This window comes from Linepithema humile, chromosome 4 (assembly GCF_040581485.1).
Source record: "Linepithema humile isolate Giens D197 chromosome 4, Lhum_UNIL_v1.0, whole genome shotgun sequence".
NCBI classification, from domain to species: Eukaryota; Metazoa; Arthropoda; class Insecta; order Hymenoptera; family Formicidae; genus Linepithema; species Linepithema humile.
This window is the reverse complement of record NC_090131.1, coordinates 2,920,498-2,943,296: the sequence shown is the minus strand read 5'-3', so window position 1 is coordinate 2,943,296 and position 22,799 is coordinate 2,920,498. Positions and strand designations below refer to the sequence as shown.

Genomic DNA, 22,799 nt, shown 5'->3' with positions numbered 1-22,799 from the left:
AGTTTCCCGTCGGCGGTTAGATCGATATATAAAAAGTATTTCTAATAATGAAAAAGGGCGGTGAAAACTTAAAATACCGACACAGATAACTGCTGCTTTTCTCCTCACCCATGAATTTCTCGATACAAAAGGACATCGACTCTATTTTTGCCCGTCGATTTTCATCGCCGCATTCCGCGCTATTGTCTCCTTGTCGTTTTGTTCCAGTATGCGTCTTTTACCGTCCATTATTGCGCGCACAGATAGTGTCCTGTCTGCTTGAAGAAACTGGGAGGACTGCTTTATCGATGCTAATTGCCGCATCTGATGCTTTTCTATCCGGACTTTCGCTGCTTGTCAGAACTATTACTAGCACGAGTGTACATCTATATGAATAGTTTGAAATACGGAAGCAATCTACGTTCATCTAGAGTATCACGCTGCGTGGGCGAATACCCACGCAATCTTCGTTATTCATTTCGATCCTTTTCATAAAACTACGAGGAAAAAGCTTTCCACTTTTTATCAGAGGCACGTTTTGCTTGATGTTGCGCTTCATCTCCATCTTTATTCAATATTTTTAGTCATTTGCGAAAGACAGACGAGATGTAGGCAACAACTCGCACAAATCTCTCATGACAGCACCGTCCTACAAAAGAATACCGAAGTAAGCTTTGCTAAACTTGCATCTATATACTCCTTTTTGCCCCCTTCATGTAGCTCTATCGCCATTCCATAAATTAAATATACTGTTTACTATCATACGAAATCATTTTAATATGTGAATGAATATTTATTAGTCGATTTAGCGCTTTCTTTTAATATGATAATATCTCGATGCTTGAGAAGAAATACTTGTGAGTCTGACTTTTTTTTTATTTTACTGCATTAAACTGAATGTTTCTCGAATCTATCATTTGAAATAAAAACATTTTATTACTTGAATTTAACATAAAATAAAATTGCTCGTAGATGATAAAAAGCAAAAATGTTCTATCTTACAATAAGGTCGAAATCGATAAAATTGTGCCAATCGCTTACGATTCATGGTGTGACGAAAATCTGTATAAATCTTGACATTTTCGAGACAATTTGCTGTTCTGTTTCTCACTCGACAAGAGTGTCGAAATCCTGTCGGGCGAAATATCTTCTTCCGAATAAAATTAAATTATAGTAAAGTTCGAAGTGAAATATGCACAGAAATGTAGAGCGGAAAATATCTTTGTGCGAACGAGAAACGCTTCGGTTATGACTTTGATGCACCATCAGCATTTCACCTAGAAAAACTCCGATAAGATTCGAGTCTGCGAAATCGTGTCAACCATAGTCGATTTACAATTTAACAAGACTCCGCGAGAGATCCTTGACACCTTTTCCTGTTTCGTAATGAAATTCTTGGAGGAACATGAAAAAAACCCTTTGCAGGCGACGGCCGTTACCGCGTCGGGTTACCCCAATCGTGACAGACTTTTCCATTCAGCTCTTGTATGCGTGAAAACATCCGCCTTTAAAGATAAGAAAAAAACGCGGTTAGGCACGAAGCTGAAATGAAAATTTTCCGCCGTCTCTCCTCTCTCTTTCTCTCCGGCGACAAAGAAAATAATCAGTACTTTAGATAAGTCGCTGGGTTAAGACATTTCGTTGAGATGAAGCTTGAAGAAGCAACATATAATACCGGGATTTAGATAATGCCGATGGAGAAATTGCATTTCTAACTTCGCCAAAGAGTGCAACTTTTTCTTATCATGCAAGAAGACGTATAATATCATTTCTGTCACTTCGTTCTCTTTCTGACGAACTGCTACTTATATTAACTGAGATTATCTGATGATATTAAGGAGAGAACTCAATAAATGCAGTAGTAATAAGATGCTGCTACGAAATGCTTTCTTATATTTCTATCTTTTCAAATGGCGACTCATGACGAACTGTACGACAAATTTTATATAGAAAATCGCCGTGAATTGTGGAACACCGCTTTGAATTTTCGTGCTCGACAAAAATAAGAGAAATTTACTATGAATGGACATCGAATGCATTTTTATGCTGCGTTTTTCCGCCAATTTACTTTCCTTCGCAAAAAAGGCAGCAATTGTATTGCGCGGCTCGTTTTTTGAAAAAATAAATTGACATATTATCGATGTGTGTATGATGCACAAATATCTATATAAATGTGCGAATGTATATTGCGATACAATATACTATTCTTGCAAAAAATATTTTCCTGAAATTGCAAATAAATATGATTATTATTCTCGTTAAACATCAAAATTTAATATTGTGCTGTATATCGCAATATTATTCGTGTTACATATTTAGATCAGAGATGTTCACATTATACACTTGTAACGTATGTAATAAGCAATTGCATAATTTTACGGAATGAATCAATCAGTATTCCGTTTGATTCTATACACAATCACGTAATTAGCAAAGACAACAATCAGTACTGGTGTGTAATTAATACTTGAGAACGTCAAATTTTATAATATTTTAAACTTACAGTATTTCAAATACGCCATCGTTGCAACAATCATATAATATTATTGTCAATTTGAAAGTTAATAATGTTAATGTTAAGAATATAATGCAATGCATATAAACGAGATGGTTTAAATTACAGGAGACCGCTAAAATACACATGAGTTTTCTGAATAGTCATGCATAATTTCTGAATTTCTTAATAGAACAATTTCTGTGAAACTTTTAATAAAAAAAGTTACAGATTGGTTTGAAAATAAAATTCTACTTTAAGCTAATGTGTAACTTTTTAATGAAATGTATAATTAATAAAATGAAAAATTAAATGCAATTTGGAACGCTAAAAAATACAGAAAACAAAACAGTGAATAAAAGGCAGGTAATAACAATAAATATAATGACTATAAAATCTTTTTACTTACAAAGACGATTTTGAGACGATTAATATATCATGGAATTGGTATCTGGTAGAGCATATCTGTCTTTGATGTCAAAACGAATTCGCTCGATGGTCGACATCCGCCTATGAGACAGAATATAAGAGAGAATCCAGAGATTCCGTAGAAAGCGGATTTTCCGCTGGCAGATAATGGAAGAAGGACTAGACAGAATAGGGTGGACCGTACGAAAAAGCCAAAATGCTACGGCTACGCGTAATTGTCCCCGATTCTTTAAATTGAAGGGGAATCTCGCTATGCTCAAAACGAGTTTTCGCGTCCCGACTTTCTTTGATTGAATTCCACCCCGCTGACTTTTCTCGATTTCACGTCTCTAGGACGTCGGCACTCCAAATTTTTATCGGTGCGCTCGAAAAAAAATTTTTTCGCGGCCTCGGCGGTAATAAAAGCTTGATATCTTTGCTGGAAATATTATAACGTCGCATTAATTTTTTTGCATTATTGTTGAAATTCATTAAAATTATGAAACAATGCTTTGTGTCTTATTGCAATTATTAAAATAATCCTTTGTATTTAAAACGTAATTTAAATTCTAATTGATCTGGCGTTGTTACGTGATTTCTTTGACTTAGAGATGGGTGAAATAAAATATTTCCTTATTGCAGTTTAAAATACAATTTCAACAAGTTTTCGAGAAACTTTACAGGAGTTGTAGAAGCCTCATTTTCATCGCCTTTATCAATATAGTTGTGGCACAGTCGCCTTCAGCGTCGTTGCTCTTAGATATATCTAAAGTACAAGGCGGAAGGGGGTGAGGTCCAAAGAAATTGTATAAGAACACGGGTCGCCCGCGTACCATTACTCGCAAATTTTACCCCTTTCAGAAGTTGGAGCTCTGTAATACTCCAAGTTCTATGCTGCACCCTCAAAGCATATTATTGTTGTTGTTAGGTGACTAATGAATATTTACAATTCAGTCAGTTTCTCTCATTTACCAAACTCTAACCATCCGTAATTATTATTTTCTCACAATGTTTTGTTAATTACATTATTCGTAATGAAATCCGAAGGGAAAGTTTAAGACATTTAAATGACACCTTTTCGGTACAGGTACGCTATGTTTTTTATAATACGACTTGAAATTAATGCAAGCAGGAACTGCATTTGATGACCTTATATTGTTTTTCTGAATAATGTTATTAGAATATAATAAGCACTCTCTATTAGTTTGCAACCATTTTTACCTTTGCCGTTGTCACAAACACGCATGCTAACAAAATTAATTTTTCTAATTCTTCTCACGCAATACAAAATTGTACCATCAAGTTTTAATTAATGTATTTTTGCAAACTATTACTCCCGGCGACTGGGCGCGAGTACGCACGAGTTCACTACGGATTTGTGGTTTGAATGTAAAAGTATCACCAAACGTGCAGTTCTGCATGCCGCGCACAGTCCCCGATTAGTTTTAAGTCGACAATTTGCGACCGACGAGAAATTCCGCGATTGTTCCGCGACTCTCCGCACTTTGTATGCCGTGAAGCTCGCGAAGCAGTCGGAAAGATCTTCCATCGTGGGTGCGCCAGGGGATTTTAATGGTGCGCGCGTCGGGGTATAATGAGCGTTTCGGATGAGTCTCATCGCAACGGAGAGAAGGTCACACGACAACCGCTGGCAATTAATCAAAGTTGCTCGCTTCTCCGTGAAAATGGAGTGGGGAATATGGGAAAACTCCCGCGCAGTTACAAAGTCCTAACCGATGCGTGCGAGATAACGATTTCCTGTGCGTGTAATGTTTTATGTTCAAATATAACTGATTTATGGCCGAATTACAAAATACATGCAATAATAATTCTGCATTAATCCCACTTGGGATTCAAATTATTTTTAAAATCGAAGAGATATAAACTTTTGTTTATTTTTAATTATCAATCCTATTTTAAAAATAACTATTATAAATTGTGATTCAATTTATTCTCTTAAGAGCGTAGCAATCAAGAACAATAGAAATAGTAATTAAAAAATTTAGAAGGAAAGAAGGACGGTAAATTTTTAGTTGCCTAAGGGCAGCTGTGTTGCGAATTTCACTTCAATGCAAGAATAATGACATCGCGCATTTCGTATGGGCATAAACGATAATTGTAATGTCAAGATGTGCATCCACGTGCGCTTTACATCCTAATGAGAACGAATTTCAGCGGGACCTGTTCTGCGGTATTATTAATGTGCATGCTGATGATCGAACGATAACGCGGTTGAAAGCGTCGCAGATATCCGTTCGGAGCGGGCATGCATTTCAGACAAATAAATTTTGATGCTGCGTTATTATGCTCGCATAATGTATTATATATATATAGCTCGCAATAAATCCAGTGAGACGGAAAGCAACGGTGATGTACATTTAAATAATGACAATCCAGTGAAGTAAAAGTATGCCTTTGATGTTATCACGTAGAAGCAGGGAGGAAATCCGAAATACATATTAATTTTCAGGATAGTCGGCACGAGTATGTAAGCGGATACATTTTTTCTGATCCCGGATGAGAGTTGATGTATGTACGTCGACTGTTAGAATAAATTTTTGACCGATTTTTCTCTGCTATGCGCGACATCGCACAAAACGCATACTATCGTTCGACGCAATTTATGCGACGTTTCCAAAATGCGGGCAAATTTAATGTCGCGTCTAAACTTGATCGCACACAATCTATATGTCCTTGGGGGACAGAATCAAACAGGTATTTTGGCATGCCCGTGTGGGTGTGCATTCATGCGTGTACTCGCTGAGCTCTCCTATCGAAGTCGCGAATCGATTGTAATGGAATTTCAACGAAAATTCATGCGTTCGCCTAGCGAGGAGTGTGAAAATTTCACTGACATTCATTATTACAGCATCGATGAGTTTTTTAAATTTTTTGAAAAATATTTCTCCGTTACGCCGGTCAGATATTTCGATGTTTATCAATTTTTTTCTATCATTGATATTACAGTAAAATGAAGATCACTAAAACGATACGTTGTGGATTAAAATTTTACTATGCTATCAAAACGTGGAAATATCTTTAAAACTGTGATCAAAAAATTTCACGTTCTAATAAGAAATTTTTCTCATTTTTATCGACAATATGATTCAGCAATATGCTGATTTCATCGCATTACGTAAGCAATATCTTGAATCACGTACGTACGTGCATATAATTATTCATGTCAATGGTTTTCAAGGGCCTTCGAAACTTCGAAGAGGATTGGCTTTGCTGCGAGGAGCGAAAAAGGAGTATTCTCGGTGGGTTAAAGCCGTGACCGTGGCATTTTGCACGTTTCCTTTGCCCTACTCTTCTGTGCGGGTTAATCCGATAACGTTGCGCTTTTCGCTATTACTCACATTTCGAAACAGAAACCCATCGCGATCTCTGCCCTTACAGATGTACAGCTTTCCTCTACTTTTCTAACCGAATCATTTCTTCGGGAAACGCAATTGTCTGCGGGAAAGAAATCGAGAAAGATATGCAGCGATTCTAAAAGCGATTTATGTAAAATTTTATTTATCTAATGAAATTAGAGTCTGAGTCTGAAATGATTAACCGCGTATATTTGCGCTGAAGCAAAGTGTGAAAATTCAACATTTTCGAGTTTTTGTCGCAAACAAGCACTACAAATACCGCAATATTACTCGTTCATTCTGTAGGAACAACATAGTGACGGAGCAGCACTTTGATAATGTTGCGCAATCAATAATTTATTAGCGGTGCGGCTGCGTGTACGTTGATAGACAAACTATTCCCTCGTAATTTTCCCCGAAGTGAATTCAAACGCCTGTGACCTCGTTAAAAACACTTTTAAAGCAGCAAAAATTAAATTTCGAGCTACTCCTAGAATTAAATCTTTCATAGAAAAATTAATAATTAACTTGTAGGCGGTGGGATGAAATGTGTTGCGTCGGTCCAAAACGAAGAAGAATTTATGGCATCCTGTGCTATTTAATATTCATGAATGCGTTACAATGATTTATATCCACGAAATGAAGCTAGAGTTAGTCTTGAAAATGGATGCTGTAATTGTATATTTCTGGGGTTACTATTAAGCAACGGATAAAATACTAAGCTCTTTAGCCAAATGAGCGTAGCGAAATGTGATTTGTAGCATTCCATTGTTCGGACGATATCAAGAGATTTGTTTAATTTACGGGCCTTAATTACATCTGTGCTGTTTTGTAAATTCAGCGACAGAAATTATTATAAATTCGTAGAAATCCCATTCGCGGCCTTTTGGTCTCCATTCGCCTTTCGTATTCCTATTAAGGCGCGGTAATCTCTTTCGGAACGGATTTAGGTTAATTAACAAAATCCCAGGAAAGTGCAAGAACGAATGTTTCTCATAAAGCATGCCTATATTAACAGTAAATGTAAGAGGTCATACATTTCAACTATGTTAAGGTCTGACATGTAACATCTCAATGTAACGCAAATTAAGGAAGTTCTAAGGATGTAATTAAGGGCTTTCATATCTACCGCATTTCTCCGGCTGCACATTATTCGGGAAACAAGATACCCTCCCATAAATTTGTCAAATGAATTCATATTCACACTATTTGCATTTTATCGATAAAGTATCACGAAATATTACATTTAATATCGTACAAATTCAACGATTGTATATTCATTTCACAAAGAATGATTTAAATGAAGTATATTTCCTTGTAAATGTAAAAGATTGTATCCGTTCTCGCAAAATCTCGCGTTTGCATGAAGATTTATATCATCTTTAATCTTTATTACTTTTTATTTTTTTTAATGCGTATTTATTATCTTTTTATTTTTTTATACGCGCTGGCAAATTTATGTTAACCGGTGATTTAAGTTTTCGGCGCCGCAGTTTTTACCAATTTCTTTGTAGAATTCACAAGAGACATCAGCGAGATTCCAGTGATAATTCACTGGTGTTGTGCTGATGTCTTCAAGCAAGTCGGCGTAAAGTTTGATTATTTTTCGCTTTACCCTATGGAATTTGTAAAACTTTTAGCGCCTTTGCTTGATCCGTTCTTTTCGAGCTCGAAAAGCTCGCGAGTTCCTCTTCAGAACTTTTCCCGGTCGAGGATTGGTTAAATTATCGATAGCCTGGGGCTTCTTTCACAATATGCGTTTTACACACTGACTTACGACACAAATGCATTGTACGTAAGGATAAGCGAACAGATTTGTTTCATTGTGCGCGCAGAGATGAATTCACGAAAGACATAAATGCCATATGGCCCTTTGGGTCCGCACGTAATGAGAATTATTCTCGATAGAAACGTTGAAGGTGAGAAGTCACGCAAGTTTGAACTTTACGAACAATCAGAAATTTATGCGCATTTCCCTGCATGGTAATGTTGAAGCACGGATTCAGGCTAAATGAATAATGTCCTCTATTCCTCATATAAAATTTTCCGAAAATATTTATCATCACGCATATTAAATAAGTTTTTGAAGTAAGCATTCATGTTAATCCGTAAATGTCTGAATATTTTTGCTCTTTTCTACGCAGCCAGTAGCACGTTAAATTTTTATTATTTTTTTTTAATAGACTAAATGTAGCCTCCGCAGAACTAAATATAAATATTTATAAATAAATAAGTATCCTATAATTTTTAGATAAAGTCTTTCTATACTTTATAACCTATTTTTTTAATATTTTATTTGTTGTATAAATATACATACGTGTCATAATAAGAACATGTGCACTGAGAGTAGATATTTGCGGAACGCGAAGCACAGAAGAATAGTTTCAGTTGCATGTCAGTCATGTCATGCTACGTCGATTTTTCAGCGAGTTACAGCCTTTCAAAAATTCGGCGTGTACATGAGCGCGACACGTGTGTGCGTGCGTTACGTTATGCTACGCGACTATAACGGTACTACGATCAGCTGGTCAGCTGATTGATAGTAAGTAGGTCACTATAGTTTATTGACTCATATATAGAATACGCGGCAATCCTGACCTAACATAACTCGATCAGTTTTCGCAGCACAGGTCGGGATTACTCGAAATATGATCGACATAAGCGACACTGGTCGATAAATTGTCAAAGTTTCGCGTCATTACGTACAGAGAAGTTGTAACGGAACAAGCAAGTTTCATTTGATAGCTGAGACTAGTTCCGAGTGCAGTCCCAGAATCATTTATCTCGGTGAGTAAGTTGCGAGATATCATCCCTTAATTACAAAAAATGAAATTAACCCTTTCGGTACGGCGGCGTAAAAACGCGGAACAGCTACCGGCCGACACTTCGAATTTATAGGTTAGGCTGCTATATTTACTACCTGCAATTTTGCATGAGATACGATTCTATCTCTTGATATGGCTTCGCAGTTGTAACGAGCGTTTCGCAAGCATTGTATATATACGCCTGCGGCCCCACGAGCGTCTTTGAACAGTATATATATGTATATATATATATATACATATATATATGCTCTCCATACCAAAGGGGTTAAGTCTCATGCATTCAGCTAGCACTCGAGCGGCAGGTTTTAACAAAATCTTGTAAGGAAGCTTTAATGCAGGACACTTAACAGTTCTCTCGCTTTTAACTATCCCGCGAAGATTCTACGCATTCAGGCGACTTTGTATCTGGAATGCGCAATGCGCGTGATTAAAAATGCCATTGAGGATTTGAAGAAAGCTGAGCAGCCTTTTTTGTCGGCAGCTTTTATGCTTGCCAGCTTCTCTCGTGTTACAAGCTTTTACGCTTAGAAGTGACAACTAACGCTCCATTAAATAACCGCCATGTATGCGAAACTATTCAGGATTTAACGCCGCAGAGGCGTACCATGGCGAGAACTTTCAAACCCGCAGCAATACTCGACGCTTTGCCGTCATCCGAATACGGAACGAAACAAAACATCGGTTTAATTGCGTTCGTGACCGAACCGCAATTCGTTGCCACCACTCTCTTTTAGACAGTAAACACGGGGTCAGTTTGTTTCGTAAGCGGCATTCGGTATGCATGCGAGTGCACCCGGCAATTTACTATCCTGTATTTGAGATAGCTGTCGGGACACAAACTGCCGGAACGATTAACGAGACTTTCGGTATCGTAAACGAGATTTCTCTTTTGTCTGCTGTGCAAAAAACAGCTGCGATAAATTTTACGATGTTCCGATACAGGCATTATTCTCTGAAACGACAACCCCCGTCTCGAACAGATAAGTTCTAATCTCGCGGACATTCGCGTATTAGAATAATTGTAAAATATTTTAGCAATGAGAAGATATGGAGTTGACAGGATTATAAGAGTGCTCCGCCTTCAGCGACCTGAGAAATGCGTTTACATAACGTTATCCCTTTCGCGACAAGAGAAATTGTATGTGTCAGAATGACATCAGAGAAACCCGAGGTCTCACTTAATGTGCTGATTTTACTTTTTTTCGCGAAGGACTCCATGTAAAGCGTGCGAAGAGTGTAAATTATAATAGAAACTTGGAAGGAAAACAAGAAAATTGGAAAATATCTCTTTTCCGCTTAGAAATTTCACTCTTCTTGGCAGAAATACACGTACAATATATTATTAGAAGTATGCAAAAGTTGTTTTTGTGGCCATCGTTTTTTTTTTAACAATTTCTTATAAATGATACAATATTTTTAGTTAAAATAATTTTCGGCTATTATTTTTTACTACTTTTTAGGGATACCGCGATAAAAAAAGTCTCTGTTTTTGGAAGAATCTATCTATACATGAGTGATTAAAACTTTTGCACATCTCTAATATAAACACGGAAAATAATTTTGCAAATTAAATGCATTAATACATTTGTACAAATTAAGATGACAATCGATAATTTTTCAAAATCGATAAAATAAAATTTTAATTATTCATATTCTACATTAGTTACCGTCAACAAGCGGAAGAGTGTATACGTTTTATTCTTATAACTTTCCTTTAAAGAGCTTTCGTTGATGCGATTCCGCCGAAGAGCGGGGCGAGAATCGATCACCATTATTAAATTTCAAAGCGCAACGTGAGCGTGCATTACGAAGAGTATTTCGTATGCGTTAGAAGCACCACAAACTGTTGGAACATGTATGGTAGTTAGGTTGTACTGCCAGAAGATGTTCAAAGCTGCTCCGAGAGGCGAGACGGCTGACAGCGGTTTCGGCTTGTCGCTGGAAGACCATGTGACATTGTCGCGCGACGCGAAATTTGCAACAGAAATCAGGAATAGTTTGGGAGGTTTGGGATAAATAGAACGCTTCAAAATCTGAGATTGATTAGACGCTTTCAATTTTCACAAGTGAGATGAACTGTTGGCGCGTTAGATGCCTTCTCGCAGGATCTCTTCTCCTTACTGCGCCTTCCATTATGGAAATCCGCGTGATGTTTCCTTGTATTGCACATTATACGGCATTTCCGTGATAACGTCAAAGTAATCGCGCGCGAAGTTGTTGCATATATATCGCATTATACGCTTCAAACGTTCACATTATACTGCGTTTCGCGCAAGCGCGAAACTATTTCTCACGGATGATAACAGCAATCTGTGTAAAAAAATGAACTCCGCACACAACGACATGTTTTTACTAGGCCAGCTTTCCAATTAGTCCGTTCAAGATTTTATTTCAGCAATCTCTCGCTTACTAATTACCAAAAGAATGATGTAATTTAGGCAGCGATGTAGAAAAATTGATAAAAGTTTGATCGTCGAGGGTATGCTCCACCTATATTCCGCAGATTTGGCCAGCGCAGAAAAAAGTAATTCCGCTGAAATTACTGCCGCCTCTGCGAAGCTTAATGTCGATGTAACGAGGTAACTAGTGACGTCAACCGCCATCAACTAGTAGACGCATTCTTCAATTTTTCGGGCGAGCGATGCGCGCATGCTATTTCTAAAGCGCTTTAAGCGATAGCGAAGAGACAGGTGCGGGCGTATACAAGCTGCTGCCAATAGAACTATAAATTTCATGCTGGAAACTCCAAGAATTCCAGTGCAACGTGTTAATGACAATGAGAATCTGTGGAATTCGCACGGCTTTTAATTTTCACTTTTGCGTGCATTCATAACTGTTCTAATTTTACACATATTCAATGGAATCCTATTAATTTTTTATCTTATTATTTGCTATATATGCTGTCATACATATTTCATGATAAAAAGCGGTTACGTACTGTTACGTATTATTGCGTACTATTACGTACCATTGATTATAAAATAATTAAGAATATTTTCTACGCGAAAGAGAAACTGAATATCCGCTAATTAACCAGCTACTGCATTGCCTTCTAGTTTACATTTTGTATCATATTTTTATGTGCAATTTTAATCATATCGGTTAGCGAATGGAAGAGATATTTCAGAGTAATCAATATTTTCAATATTTGGTGGAAAATTAATGTATGCGATAAATCGTTGATTTATTGTGCTGTATGAGTCAAATTGTCGTTACTTTAATAATTTCTTATTGCATTATGGGATTAAAAATAAATAGGATTTCAAACAAACTCACGGATTACGCAATTCTGAATCGATAATCAAATATGGAAATCAATTGTGAATTAGAACAGTAATGATGCAGAAGTGCGGGATTAGCATATTTACATATTTCTTGCATTAATTTATCTCTCAATCGCATTATTTTCATTTAAAGCTCATCATTAATATTAATATCAGCTTTTTCTCAATTTATCAAAAAAACACAGTGCTTTGCGCAAGTAACTTTTAATCATATTATTTCACAATATTTTGATTATTGAGAGAAGGATTTGATTGCTAAAAGCTCGACAACAATTACACGAGAGACGTTTGCGTTGTTAATTGACTAACTCACCTTGGTATCATTGTAAATAAGACGCAGTCGAAAGCGCTTTAAGATATTCAGTTCGTTGACACGGTCGACCGCCAATTTGGCCGCTTCAAGCTCGCTGGAACCTTCTTGTCTTGGCACCGTTCCGTGTGTCATCTCAAAGAGACCCAAGATGGTTATATTCGTCTTCTCTATCGATTTTGCACTCGGCACTGTTACATCGATCCCCACGTCGGAATCGTTACGCGTCGCGTTTTCGGTGTCACTGTCCACGGTATTCGAAGTCGCCGCGACATAGTCCGGTTTAGCGGTCGCAAAACTCGGCGAACGTCTCCCCGATGACATACCAGGTAGCCAGGATTCGTCTAAGGTATCGTTTCGCTTTTCGTCTCTTTCGATCGTCCCTGCATCTCGATCGTCTCCCTTGCCCATTTCAACATCGTCGGAATCGTCGTTCGGCTTGCGATGACGATGAAGCACGTCCCTGCTGGGACTCTTCGGTAGGTCGGGAAGCACGGTACTCGAGTATTCTGCAGACGTTTCTTCAAGCACGTCCTTCTTGTGCGGACCGAAGTGTCGCCTGTCGAACTTCTCGACTTGCGGCACCACCGGCGATGCCTTGTGATTGATTTTTACGGGGAATTTCTGAGAACCTTCGAAGCCTGTAAAAGGTGCTTCCTTATTGACATCGGTATCGCTGTCGTTGCCAGGCGTCGTCGTCGATCCGTTGTTTATTTGCGCAAAGTCATCTTCAGATTTGTCCTTCCGATTCTCGTTTAATTCTTCCTCTCCGCCAAACTTTTTTGTTCTAATTATTGTATCGGTACTGTCACTCGACTCGGAGCACACGTTGTCACGACAGGTTGCAGTTTGTATTTCAGTTCCACTTGTATCCAAGAAATTGTCGATGTACTCCGAGCTGGTCTCCGTCTGACTCTCAGTTTCCGGAATTCTATCGATCTCAGCTTGGTTCTCCACGAAAACAGTAGTGCTGACGTCGAAGTCGTCGACAGCCGCGATTGTATCGATATCTGAATCGTTCCTGTCCAAGTTCGCGGACTCATTATCGGTTCCAAAGTTATTGCTTTCATTGAGATAATCGGTCAAACTCTCGGATTCGCGTGCGCCGTCGCTCGGATTATTAAGCGCATAGATATTGCGGTTGCTTAAATGAGTTTGCGTCATTGCCTCTAAGCCGACAGTCTTGCTCGGATCTCCCGTCGAATCGTCGCGGTGTTTCGCCACAACGTCAATATCGTGCTCACTCGGTCGGCTTGAGGCCTCGCTCTCGCGCAAACTTCGCTGGACCGAATAATCGCTCGTGCGTTTATTCGCACGATTAACAGACGCTTCGCCGAATACATTATCGACACTTAGACCCGCACGCTTTGCTCCGTCGAAACTGACTTCATTACGATCCTGTCGACTTCTCGTCGGCTCCGTGAGATGAATGACACTTGAAGATTCGCGCGAATCCAACTGATCGATCGGAACTCCAATCAATGCATCCTCTGCATTGCGATCGTGAGCGGAGCTCTCTGCTAAATTGCTTACACTTTGACGAGGTTCGTCTAAAATCGTCGAACTTGCTTCATTATCACTAACTTGATCGTCTCGAAATTGGACTTTGCTCATAGCCGGATCCGCCGAGTGATAAGGAGCAGTTTGGGCCACCGGTATATTACGTCGCTCCCTGACCAGCTTGTTCAATCGATTTTTCACACTTTTTTCACCTTGCTTCATAATTTTCAAGCCGATTCCGTCACTGATCTCTCGATTTTTTACAACATCACGAAATCGATCGTCGGAGTCTCGTTCCAGATAATTGCTCGCAAGTCCAGAAAGAACTTGATCGCCGCGTTGATGATCAGTAGTGCTCGCGGAAGCGCCATCGTCAAAGTAAGTTCGTTTCGTCACCGCTGGAACGAATTTATCTTGATTTCGTTGGTCTTCGAGCAAATTACCGGGGCGATGATCACTGGTCGCGCGGTTAGCACTTTGACCGACCATGCTCGACGTTTCCTTCTCTCGCTGCATCCATTCCGGAATCACTCTGGGAGCGCCGAGGTCTCTTCCCTCCGAATTTCTTACCTCGACGTAGGGAAGCGCGCTCGGGTCACGGCTCTGGGGCCTCGTCTTCTCGTCGCACGATAGGACTGTGTTGAGAGAGATGAATCCGAGAAGGAGGAGGGTCAGGCAACAGCGTGCGTGAAGGGCCTCGGAGGAAGAGAATAACAGGAGGAGACGAGAAAAATGCCGCCGCGTGCGGACGCGCGTCATAATCAGTCGTCGATTCTGTGACGACTCGAGACGCTCTTCCGATTTCTTCTCATCTGTAACAAAAGGGATCCGTAAGCCGAATGATTATATAAATTGTAAATGATTCTGAAGAATAATGGGCTTTTTGCGCGCAATTAATTCTTAATGGACATTTGACTTCGAAGAAATCTTTATTCCGAGATTCAATTTTAACGTAATACCTCATAACATCAATCGAATTTTCTTCTCGGATATGATGGATTTGGATAACAGAAGTTCTTCGTACATGTATATACAGAATCGATACCAAATACGATAGGCTTTATTACATTCTTTTCCATCTCCGTGAAAAAGTACTTTCGGATAAATCAGATAACTCGCAGTACAGACAAGTAACTTGCAAAAGTGTTCGAGCCGTTTGCTATTTATAGGTGAAAAGTTTATTCACTTGTGTTATAAATCCACTCGGCATCAGAAGCTCCCGTATATCTCGAGCGGAGGAAAGTTTCGTCGGTTTTCATAGAAGTATTTTACATTTAATCTGTGCTTTTAGAAAACTCATTTAAGACTTGTTTTTGTAAGAGATTGTACGCACGTACGCTCTAATTAATTATAATCTACAATTATTATCGGGACAAACGGGTATTGCGACAAAGCTTATCCGTGTAATTGGAAAATAGAGTAATCTGCTAATGGAAATATTCATACATAAATTCTCGACCGGCTAACGCGAGTCGATTTTATGCTTGGAAGATTCGATGTTCTCAATTTAAATAATAGGCTTACGAGAATGAAATAATTTCGTTAAATTGGCAAGCAAGCACAAATGAAATTTAGCTGGAAGTATTATGACGCGGGAAATATAACTGCGACATTATAATACATTTTTATGAGCCACTTTAGGTCTCTGAAATATGTTTGCGAAGCTAGCTTACTCCTGAAAAATTAAAATGGATTTATACCAAAAATTTACTGACATTTCGATGTTAGTTTAGTGCTCTATTCGCAATTTTATCGCTCCAACTGTTTAACTTGCAATTGAAAGTGCTAGCGTTAGTTCACGCGATTTCGTTAAAGCTCTCCGTATCAACTTAATCCCACTTTTTACGCGAGTTTTATATTTACGCCGTATGAAACAAACGACATGTAGATTTTATTTTTTGAAGTATAAATAAATAAAATATTATTTTATATAAATGCATAAATAAAATTTACTTACATTTACATTGAAATTAATTTCAAAAATAATTGCTATTATGTATGTTACCGTCAAAGCCTAAAGAATTCGCAATCCTAAGATTGCCTAGACAAAATTGAGATTGTCAAGAGCGTTTTAGGAAATGAAACTTTATTTTCGATCTTTCCCGAAAACAATTTAGGCAACCTTAAGATTACCTAAAGCGGTTTAGGCAAATAAAAAATAAATAATAAATCAACATTTCGCTCTTGACAAACTTAACTTTGCTTAGACAATCTTAGGATTGCTGGGCTTTGCCAGTAACATATATGTATTAAAGTATTATTGTTTAGAACAGGACTCTTATACTGTTCGATTTATAATCAAGTAAGAAGTAGCTGATAAAAAGAAAGAATTGTATTATTGCAAATATCAGAATCTTACAAGCGTCTAACAATTGAAGTACATCTGAAAATACAGTACGGAGTAAGATTGTGAAAGAAAAGTGATCAGACTGCCGCAGTAATCGGATTTCCATTGGTAAGTAATGGGGTTTCAAACGAGATTAAAGAAGTCTTCGGGTTGAACGAGTTCAAATTGTTATCTACGTTGTTATTACGTGGTTGAAATGTGGATAAAAAGTTTATATCGATGATACAAACGAGATGTGCTTGTTTTTATCCGGATACAAAGGCTATCGCATAAAAAAGAACCAACATTTTTTACAATTACGAAAGCCGATGAGGCTTATGGGTAAATGTCCAGTAGCATTTACCGTCCTTTGTCGCAGTCGAAAGATCCATTAAGACGTAATATAGTTACACGGTAGTATCGCGCTAGTAACGCTATTAGCTGCAAACTCTGTTATGAAAGTGCACGCGAAATGTTTCGAAGCGCGACTGCGGAGCTTTTTTCGGAGCGGGAAGTCCGGAAAGCACGAATTCAATATTAAATCCTATTATTTCATTACGCTACTTTTCTCGTTTTGATTTGAAATTAGCAGGATTTGCGAACGATGCTATCTCTCACCGAAGAAGTGGCTGGCTCATTCGCTACGAAACATACGTTCGTATTCTAACTTAAAAACGTCGTTGCGTAATCTGCTCAATGCTAATGAAACGTGGAAGCGACAACGGTACGAGAATCGTGAAAGGTAACATAATGAGCTCGCTAATTTTTCATTCGGGCAATGAAATTGTTGGACTCGCTTAAATATTTCAAACGCATATTATAATTTCATAGCGTTGATATTACAAGACAAATGCAATTAATTTTACGCATATTTTGCGTCCGGCAATTGTTGTTACAATTTTTGCGGCAAAACTAAAATTTTGAAAAAATATTTAATTAGCAAAATATAAATAACAGTTAAAGAATCATTTTATACGCATTGTTTAAAAATTCGAATACTTTACAAATAAAAGAAAAAGAAAAACTATCTCTAAATAATTTTTAATTGAATTTATAATATTATTTCCATTAAATATCCATCATGATTAAATGATACTGTACGTGTGCATAAAATATCTAAAAGCTCGATGTATATTATGTCAGATTTTAAATAAAGTACATGCGAATCGGTGACAGCGAGCGAAAAAAATGACAAATGGCTGAAAAACATTAACGTCGGAAACGCTATCGGAATGAAGAGAATATATTTCTTTTAAAAATATTTTTGTGTACAATTGGTTACTTTACGTCTTACGTAGGCTTTCCTCTTAATTCTGAATGAAAAATTTATATAAGAATAAATAAGAATTAATAAGAATGTCCACAGAGAGCACTCAATTTTAAGAATAAATTTAAAATTACGTGAAAAATACATTATTGTTCGAGAGTTTTGACGAAATAACTAATTTACTATAAAATAGTAGCGCATGAACAGTGCAGTCGTACACATTTTTTCTATATTTAAAACTTTTACACATTAATTAACTTTAGCATTCTGCAGTATAACGAACTCCATTTAACTATGTATTAATGCAAACTATTAATCATTATCAATGCCCTCTTTTTTTTCCTCGAGCTCTTATAAATCATTTTATATTTATGAGACACAATTCTCGACCGTATCATTATTTACCCCGTCGGCCGGGGATATTATCTTGCTTGCTACAATAAGATTGGTTTTATTTCGAGGTTCTCGCGACAAGCGAAGGGTGGGACCAACGCTCCTCCACAGACGTCTCGGTTGACATAAGAGCAGAAGGTACGAAGCCTCGCGGAGATCCGTCGAACCTGACCCACCGTAAATTGCGGTCGTGTGTCTCATGTATGCCTTGGCAAAGGGTGGGCGGGTGGCTCAATTCGAACCGAGAGACGGTGAACGATGTGTTATAGGATGGATAGTTTCCGGTATTCCTACAGATTACCCGTGTAGCGGAAGTGTCGTGAATATATACGCGAAGTGTGTCTGATCAAGAAATATTCCCGATAAGTCTATAATAGCGACGATAATAACGACGGTCGTAACATCTTTTAATATCGTTACCGATTGTATACAAATAATGCACGAAATGCGCGCCGCAAATCGTCATTATTTGTATGATTTAGAATTAAGTTATCGAATATGAAATTCCAATTCGAAAGAAATTTTGTGAAAATTTAATAAATAAATTATTACGAGAGTTTGCTATCTCTGGTATCCAGAGTCCCTAGAGGAATTTCTTGGAAATTATGTGTGGGAGTTGAATATTGGCTTCTCGAACACTTACTTGTGTTGCGAACTTACTATGGTAAGCTAGATCATTCAAGACGGACAATGTCTCTGAATATTTAATGTAAGTCTATATCTCTGCCAGGATTATATCTGATATGACATGTGAGATCACAATTTTTAATATCCTCGCGGCAGTAAAGAATGTTACTTAACGTACAGTGATGTTAATATGTTAAAATAATTTTATTAGCCGCTGTTTTCTATGAATATGTTTACGTCGCAATTGCTCGAGGCGATACAATGCGCAACAGATAACAGAACATTGCGTAACAAATAATAGAAGTAACTAAGTAACTGAAAAAAGAAAATGCGGAGAAGTTGCATGAGAAAAGATTTAAAGAGCTGAAGAAACCCAGACTTTTAAATAACGCTCAAGATTCCATTCTTCTTAACGATTGTAAAAAAACATCTCAGCAAATTACTTTTTTTTTTAAGTAGTAACAGCGGATTGAGGGCAGACTTACAAAAGATACCATCTGTTTTATCTACCAGCTTTCAAAGCTGTAATTTCGGGATATACATTATCGATTATGCTTCCAATTTATATCTTTATGTATTTATGTATCCAATTCATGTTTCATTTTTAATTAATTGGTTGATCTTAAAAATAAGTCTTCTTCTTGTAATTAAATGTAAATCGCAACTCTCGCTGTTAAAACTGTTAGTCGATTTAATTTGCAAACGAATGGACTCAATATTTAATGGTTTAACGGATTGATGTGGTCTGATTTTGAAACTTCTCAGCAGACAAATGAGTCATATTCCAGTGGGACAATCTCTATGGACCCAACAGACAAGTCCAATGCAGAGTCCAGATTAAATTTTATGAAAACAGTTTCGTCAAAGTAAGAAATTCACCGGCGGATAATCGGGGATTATTAGTTGAAACAATATTTGTCAATCCCGTGTCTTGCATAATGATTGCTGTTTTTGCGAACTTATCGATATCTTTAGTTAAATTTGTATCAATAGACTTATTTTGAACTGATCGCGCGATACAAGTTGAAGTTTGTTCGCGGCGTTAAAGAAATTTATTTCACTTCATAAAACTTTGAAGCGCATAACTCTGAATAACTTGTGACTTTGACCGATGAGGTATAACATTGATACATTATTCACTGAACTATTTGAAATATTTATTAATATTCAAATATTTAACAAATTGTTATAATGCTTTCATATATCATGATCTTACGTAAAGTGACCATTCGATTATGTTTATATTGACAGGAAAATGTGAAAGCGATGATAGCAAGCTGCTACCAAGGAAGTCGCCACGGAAACGGCACATTGAATTTCAACGACTATCCTTCACGCTACATGAGCGCCGAAGTTCTCAGTGCAGTTCAAAAGACTGAAGATATCGAGTTTCTCAGCGTCGGCGAGATCATGTCATAGGAGTTTCAGGTAAGCGTGCATTTTATCACGAAGGGAACGCTAAACTATAAGCGGAAAATCTGAGCGGAACATATGGTCCTCAAGTTTGTTGATGGTTGTAATTTCTCGGAAGAAAGGAAAGTCGGTCGACTTGAAAGGATGATCTTAAGCGCGCAAATGATTCTTTTTTTTATATTTTTATATGCGCAAAAAACGTCGCATATGGTGTTATTATAATTGTTCTAAGAAAGCGGTGCAAGTTTATTTTAGAAACTGTACCGAGTTGATAGTTTTATCTTACATTAAGACCGCGCAATTATGCTTACAAATTAAATTGCGTCTAAAGCGCTTATAATTAAAATTGCTAAGTATTTTATATACATCACGTGGAAATATATTGCGGGCGGAAAATTATTGTAACTGCACTGTAATTGCAATATAAAGACTCTGTTTGGATTTGCGATAGGAGCAGCCGTATGTGTGGCACCAATCGTTAATATTGTTGATCACTGAATGTGGTACACGCGTTATCGTTCGAAAATATCTCCGATATCCGTTGAAAAGCGTCCGTAATAAACGGATTCTAGGCTCAGAACAGGTTCGCGTCAAACGCCGAGTATTTATAGTGCCGTAACGGATAAATCGTAATACTCTGGAGCTGTTAGCGTCTTGGCCGACGTGATCGCTTTAAGATGCGCGTCTGAAAAGGTGCAATAAAGCGGATAAGTACGCGAATTACCGTAAAGTCGTGCGGCATTCCTCTTCAGGCCACATTTCTCTCTCACACGGTTTCACCAGAAACTGATTCCGGTGGTCCCTTTGCTAACTTTCGCAGACGAGATCCCTTCTTATTACTCCAGTTAGTACGTTTTAAGCCGTTTTCACTCGCGAACCGAATTAAGCGTCGAGCGTAACTAATACTCTGTTGCCATTTATCTCGGGGACCACCTGGTTTAGGAAGGTGGCACTGAGCTCTTCATCACAGCGCGTTCAATTTATGTATCGCACGACACATCCAATTTACGCATTGGACGGGATATCCAATCGAGCTTTTGCTCTTTGATCCCGGAGGATCGCCCTCTCTGATTGTTCCGCGGTAGCGATTGTATTTCGGGATTATCTCGACACTCATCGACTAGTGTCGTTCTATCTGGATATATTTACGGAGCGCTCGAACACCAAGATCGTTCTAACGCGACTGATTAAAGCGGCGTAATCAACATATTACAGTGACACAGTGTCGTTAAATAAACGCGTGAACGTATATCTATAATGCTCGCGAGTGAATTAATATTCTGGACGATGCGAGAGGGATGGAAGGATAAATTCTCCACATGTGTTTAATTTTTTTATTCGCGCGCTGCGGTGGGGTAATAATTATCTCGGTCCCGCTGAAGTAATTCGCACTGCACTGGCTATACTATTTTTGGGAAAGTTGGTACAGAGCTGCAATTCCCCGCGCTCAATTTGGCGGGCAAATTAATGGAACGATGCATTGTGTCCCCGGAGCCTGTTTTAAACATGACGCGTATACTTTCATCTAAATTGCCAACTGTGTTTACTGTCTCTCTTTTTTTTTTTTTTTTTTTTTTTTTCGACAGTGTCACAAGTGCGAGCGAGTGGTACGCTAAAGCGACGTTTGAATTTTCTCTCTCAACGAATTGTTTTGATCTCGTGGTCGCAAGCTTCTTCGGGGTGGTGTTTCGCGCAGGTGTCTCGGTATCGCTTCCTTAAATCCGAGCGATGCGTCGCGAAAGAGCAACCGCGTCGCGTGGTGGCGGTCCGCGCACTGTTGCCCCGTGATATTCGCCAACCCTTGTCTGCTAGCAGGAGTTTTAGTGGCGTTACCGGCAATGCGCAGCCGCTCGTGCCTCCTACACACGGCCTTCGGGTACGTGAGAGAGGAAGCCCCCGTTTCGGCCCTCCCGGCATGTGTGGATCCTCGATCTTTCTTTCAATCTCGCTCGCGGAATTCCCGATGTGTGGACATTACGGCACATATGCGTCCTTTGACATTTCTCGCACGGGAAAGTTTCTTTTCGGATTTTCCCTTCGAGCTGGGACAGTTTTGAAACTGGAAACGCAACCGGAAACACATTGAATTTTCAACGAGTTTGTATTTGAGGATGTATTGTTAATTGACCTGATTAATGTTGGATCGTGAATAATATATTAAACTGTAATAGTAATATTATTAATAACATTAATAATTTGTGACGCTACATATTAATTATTTCTCATTTTATTATTAATCACACAATATTGCGTGCCGCGTAAAATAACAATAGCTTTTTCTCCGCTGTTCTCCAGAATTCCAATTTGTTACATGCGTTTGTGATAGTACGCGTTAAGAATCATTAAACTCGGGCTCTTTACTATCCTCTTTAATTAACGAGTTAATTTCTTAATCAACGTCAGCAGCAGATAAATGAGGTTATGTTGGTCTTATTCAGGACATCATTTACTATTCGGTAAGAGTTTCCTCGATATTTTCGTGCTCAAAGCTGGGGTAACTCTCTAAACGTCTCGATGGAACTCCTCAATTGCCACAGCCATATCTTGAAAGCTTTTCCTTTTAATCTTACGGCGATTAAGTTCGTCCTGGCACAATTATCCGCGTAATGAGAAGTGG

The 22,799-nt window shown here is 38.2% G+C and overlaps 1 protein-coding gene and 1 long non-coding RNA gene across 3 annotated transcripts in view; one reads left to right on the top strand and one right to left on the bottom strand.

Moving 5' to 3' along the window:
* Positions 1-21,049, bottom strand: part of GABA-B-R3 (gamma-aminobutyric acid type B receptor subunit 3) — a 57,889-nt gene extending 36,840 nt beyond the window's left edge. For both annotated transcript variants that reach the window (XM_012366912.2, XM_067354568.1), the window contains exons 1-2: positions 20,907-21,049; positions 12,660-14,968 (exon numbers count right to left, since the gene is read on the bottom strand). In XM_012366912.2, the coding sequence (XP_012222335.2) occupies positions 12,660-14,915 (2,256 nt within the window). In that variant the 5' untranslated portion in view covers positions 14,916-14,968; positions 20,907-21,049. The remainder of the gene's footprint in view (positions 1-12,659; positions 14,969-20,906) is intronic.
* LOC136999797 (uncharacterized) overlaps positions 1-21,601 on the top strand; it is a 51,235-nt gene extending 29,634 nt beyond the window's left edge. Inside the window, exon 4 of the long non-coding RNA XR_010890115.1 lies at positions 20,021-21,601. This is a non-coding gene — a long non-coding RNA (uncharacterized lncRNA). The remainder of the gene's footprint in view (positions 1-20,020) is intronic.
* The last annotated feature ends 1,198 nt before the right edge of the window (positions 21,602-22,799 follow it).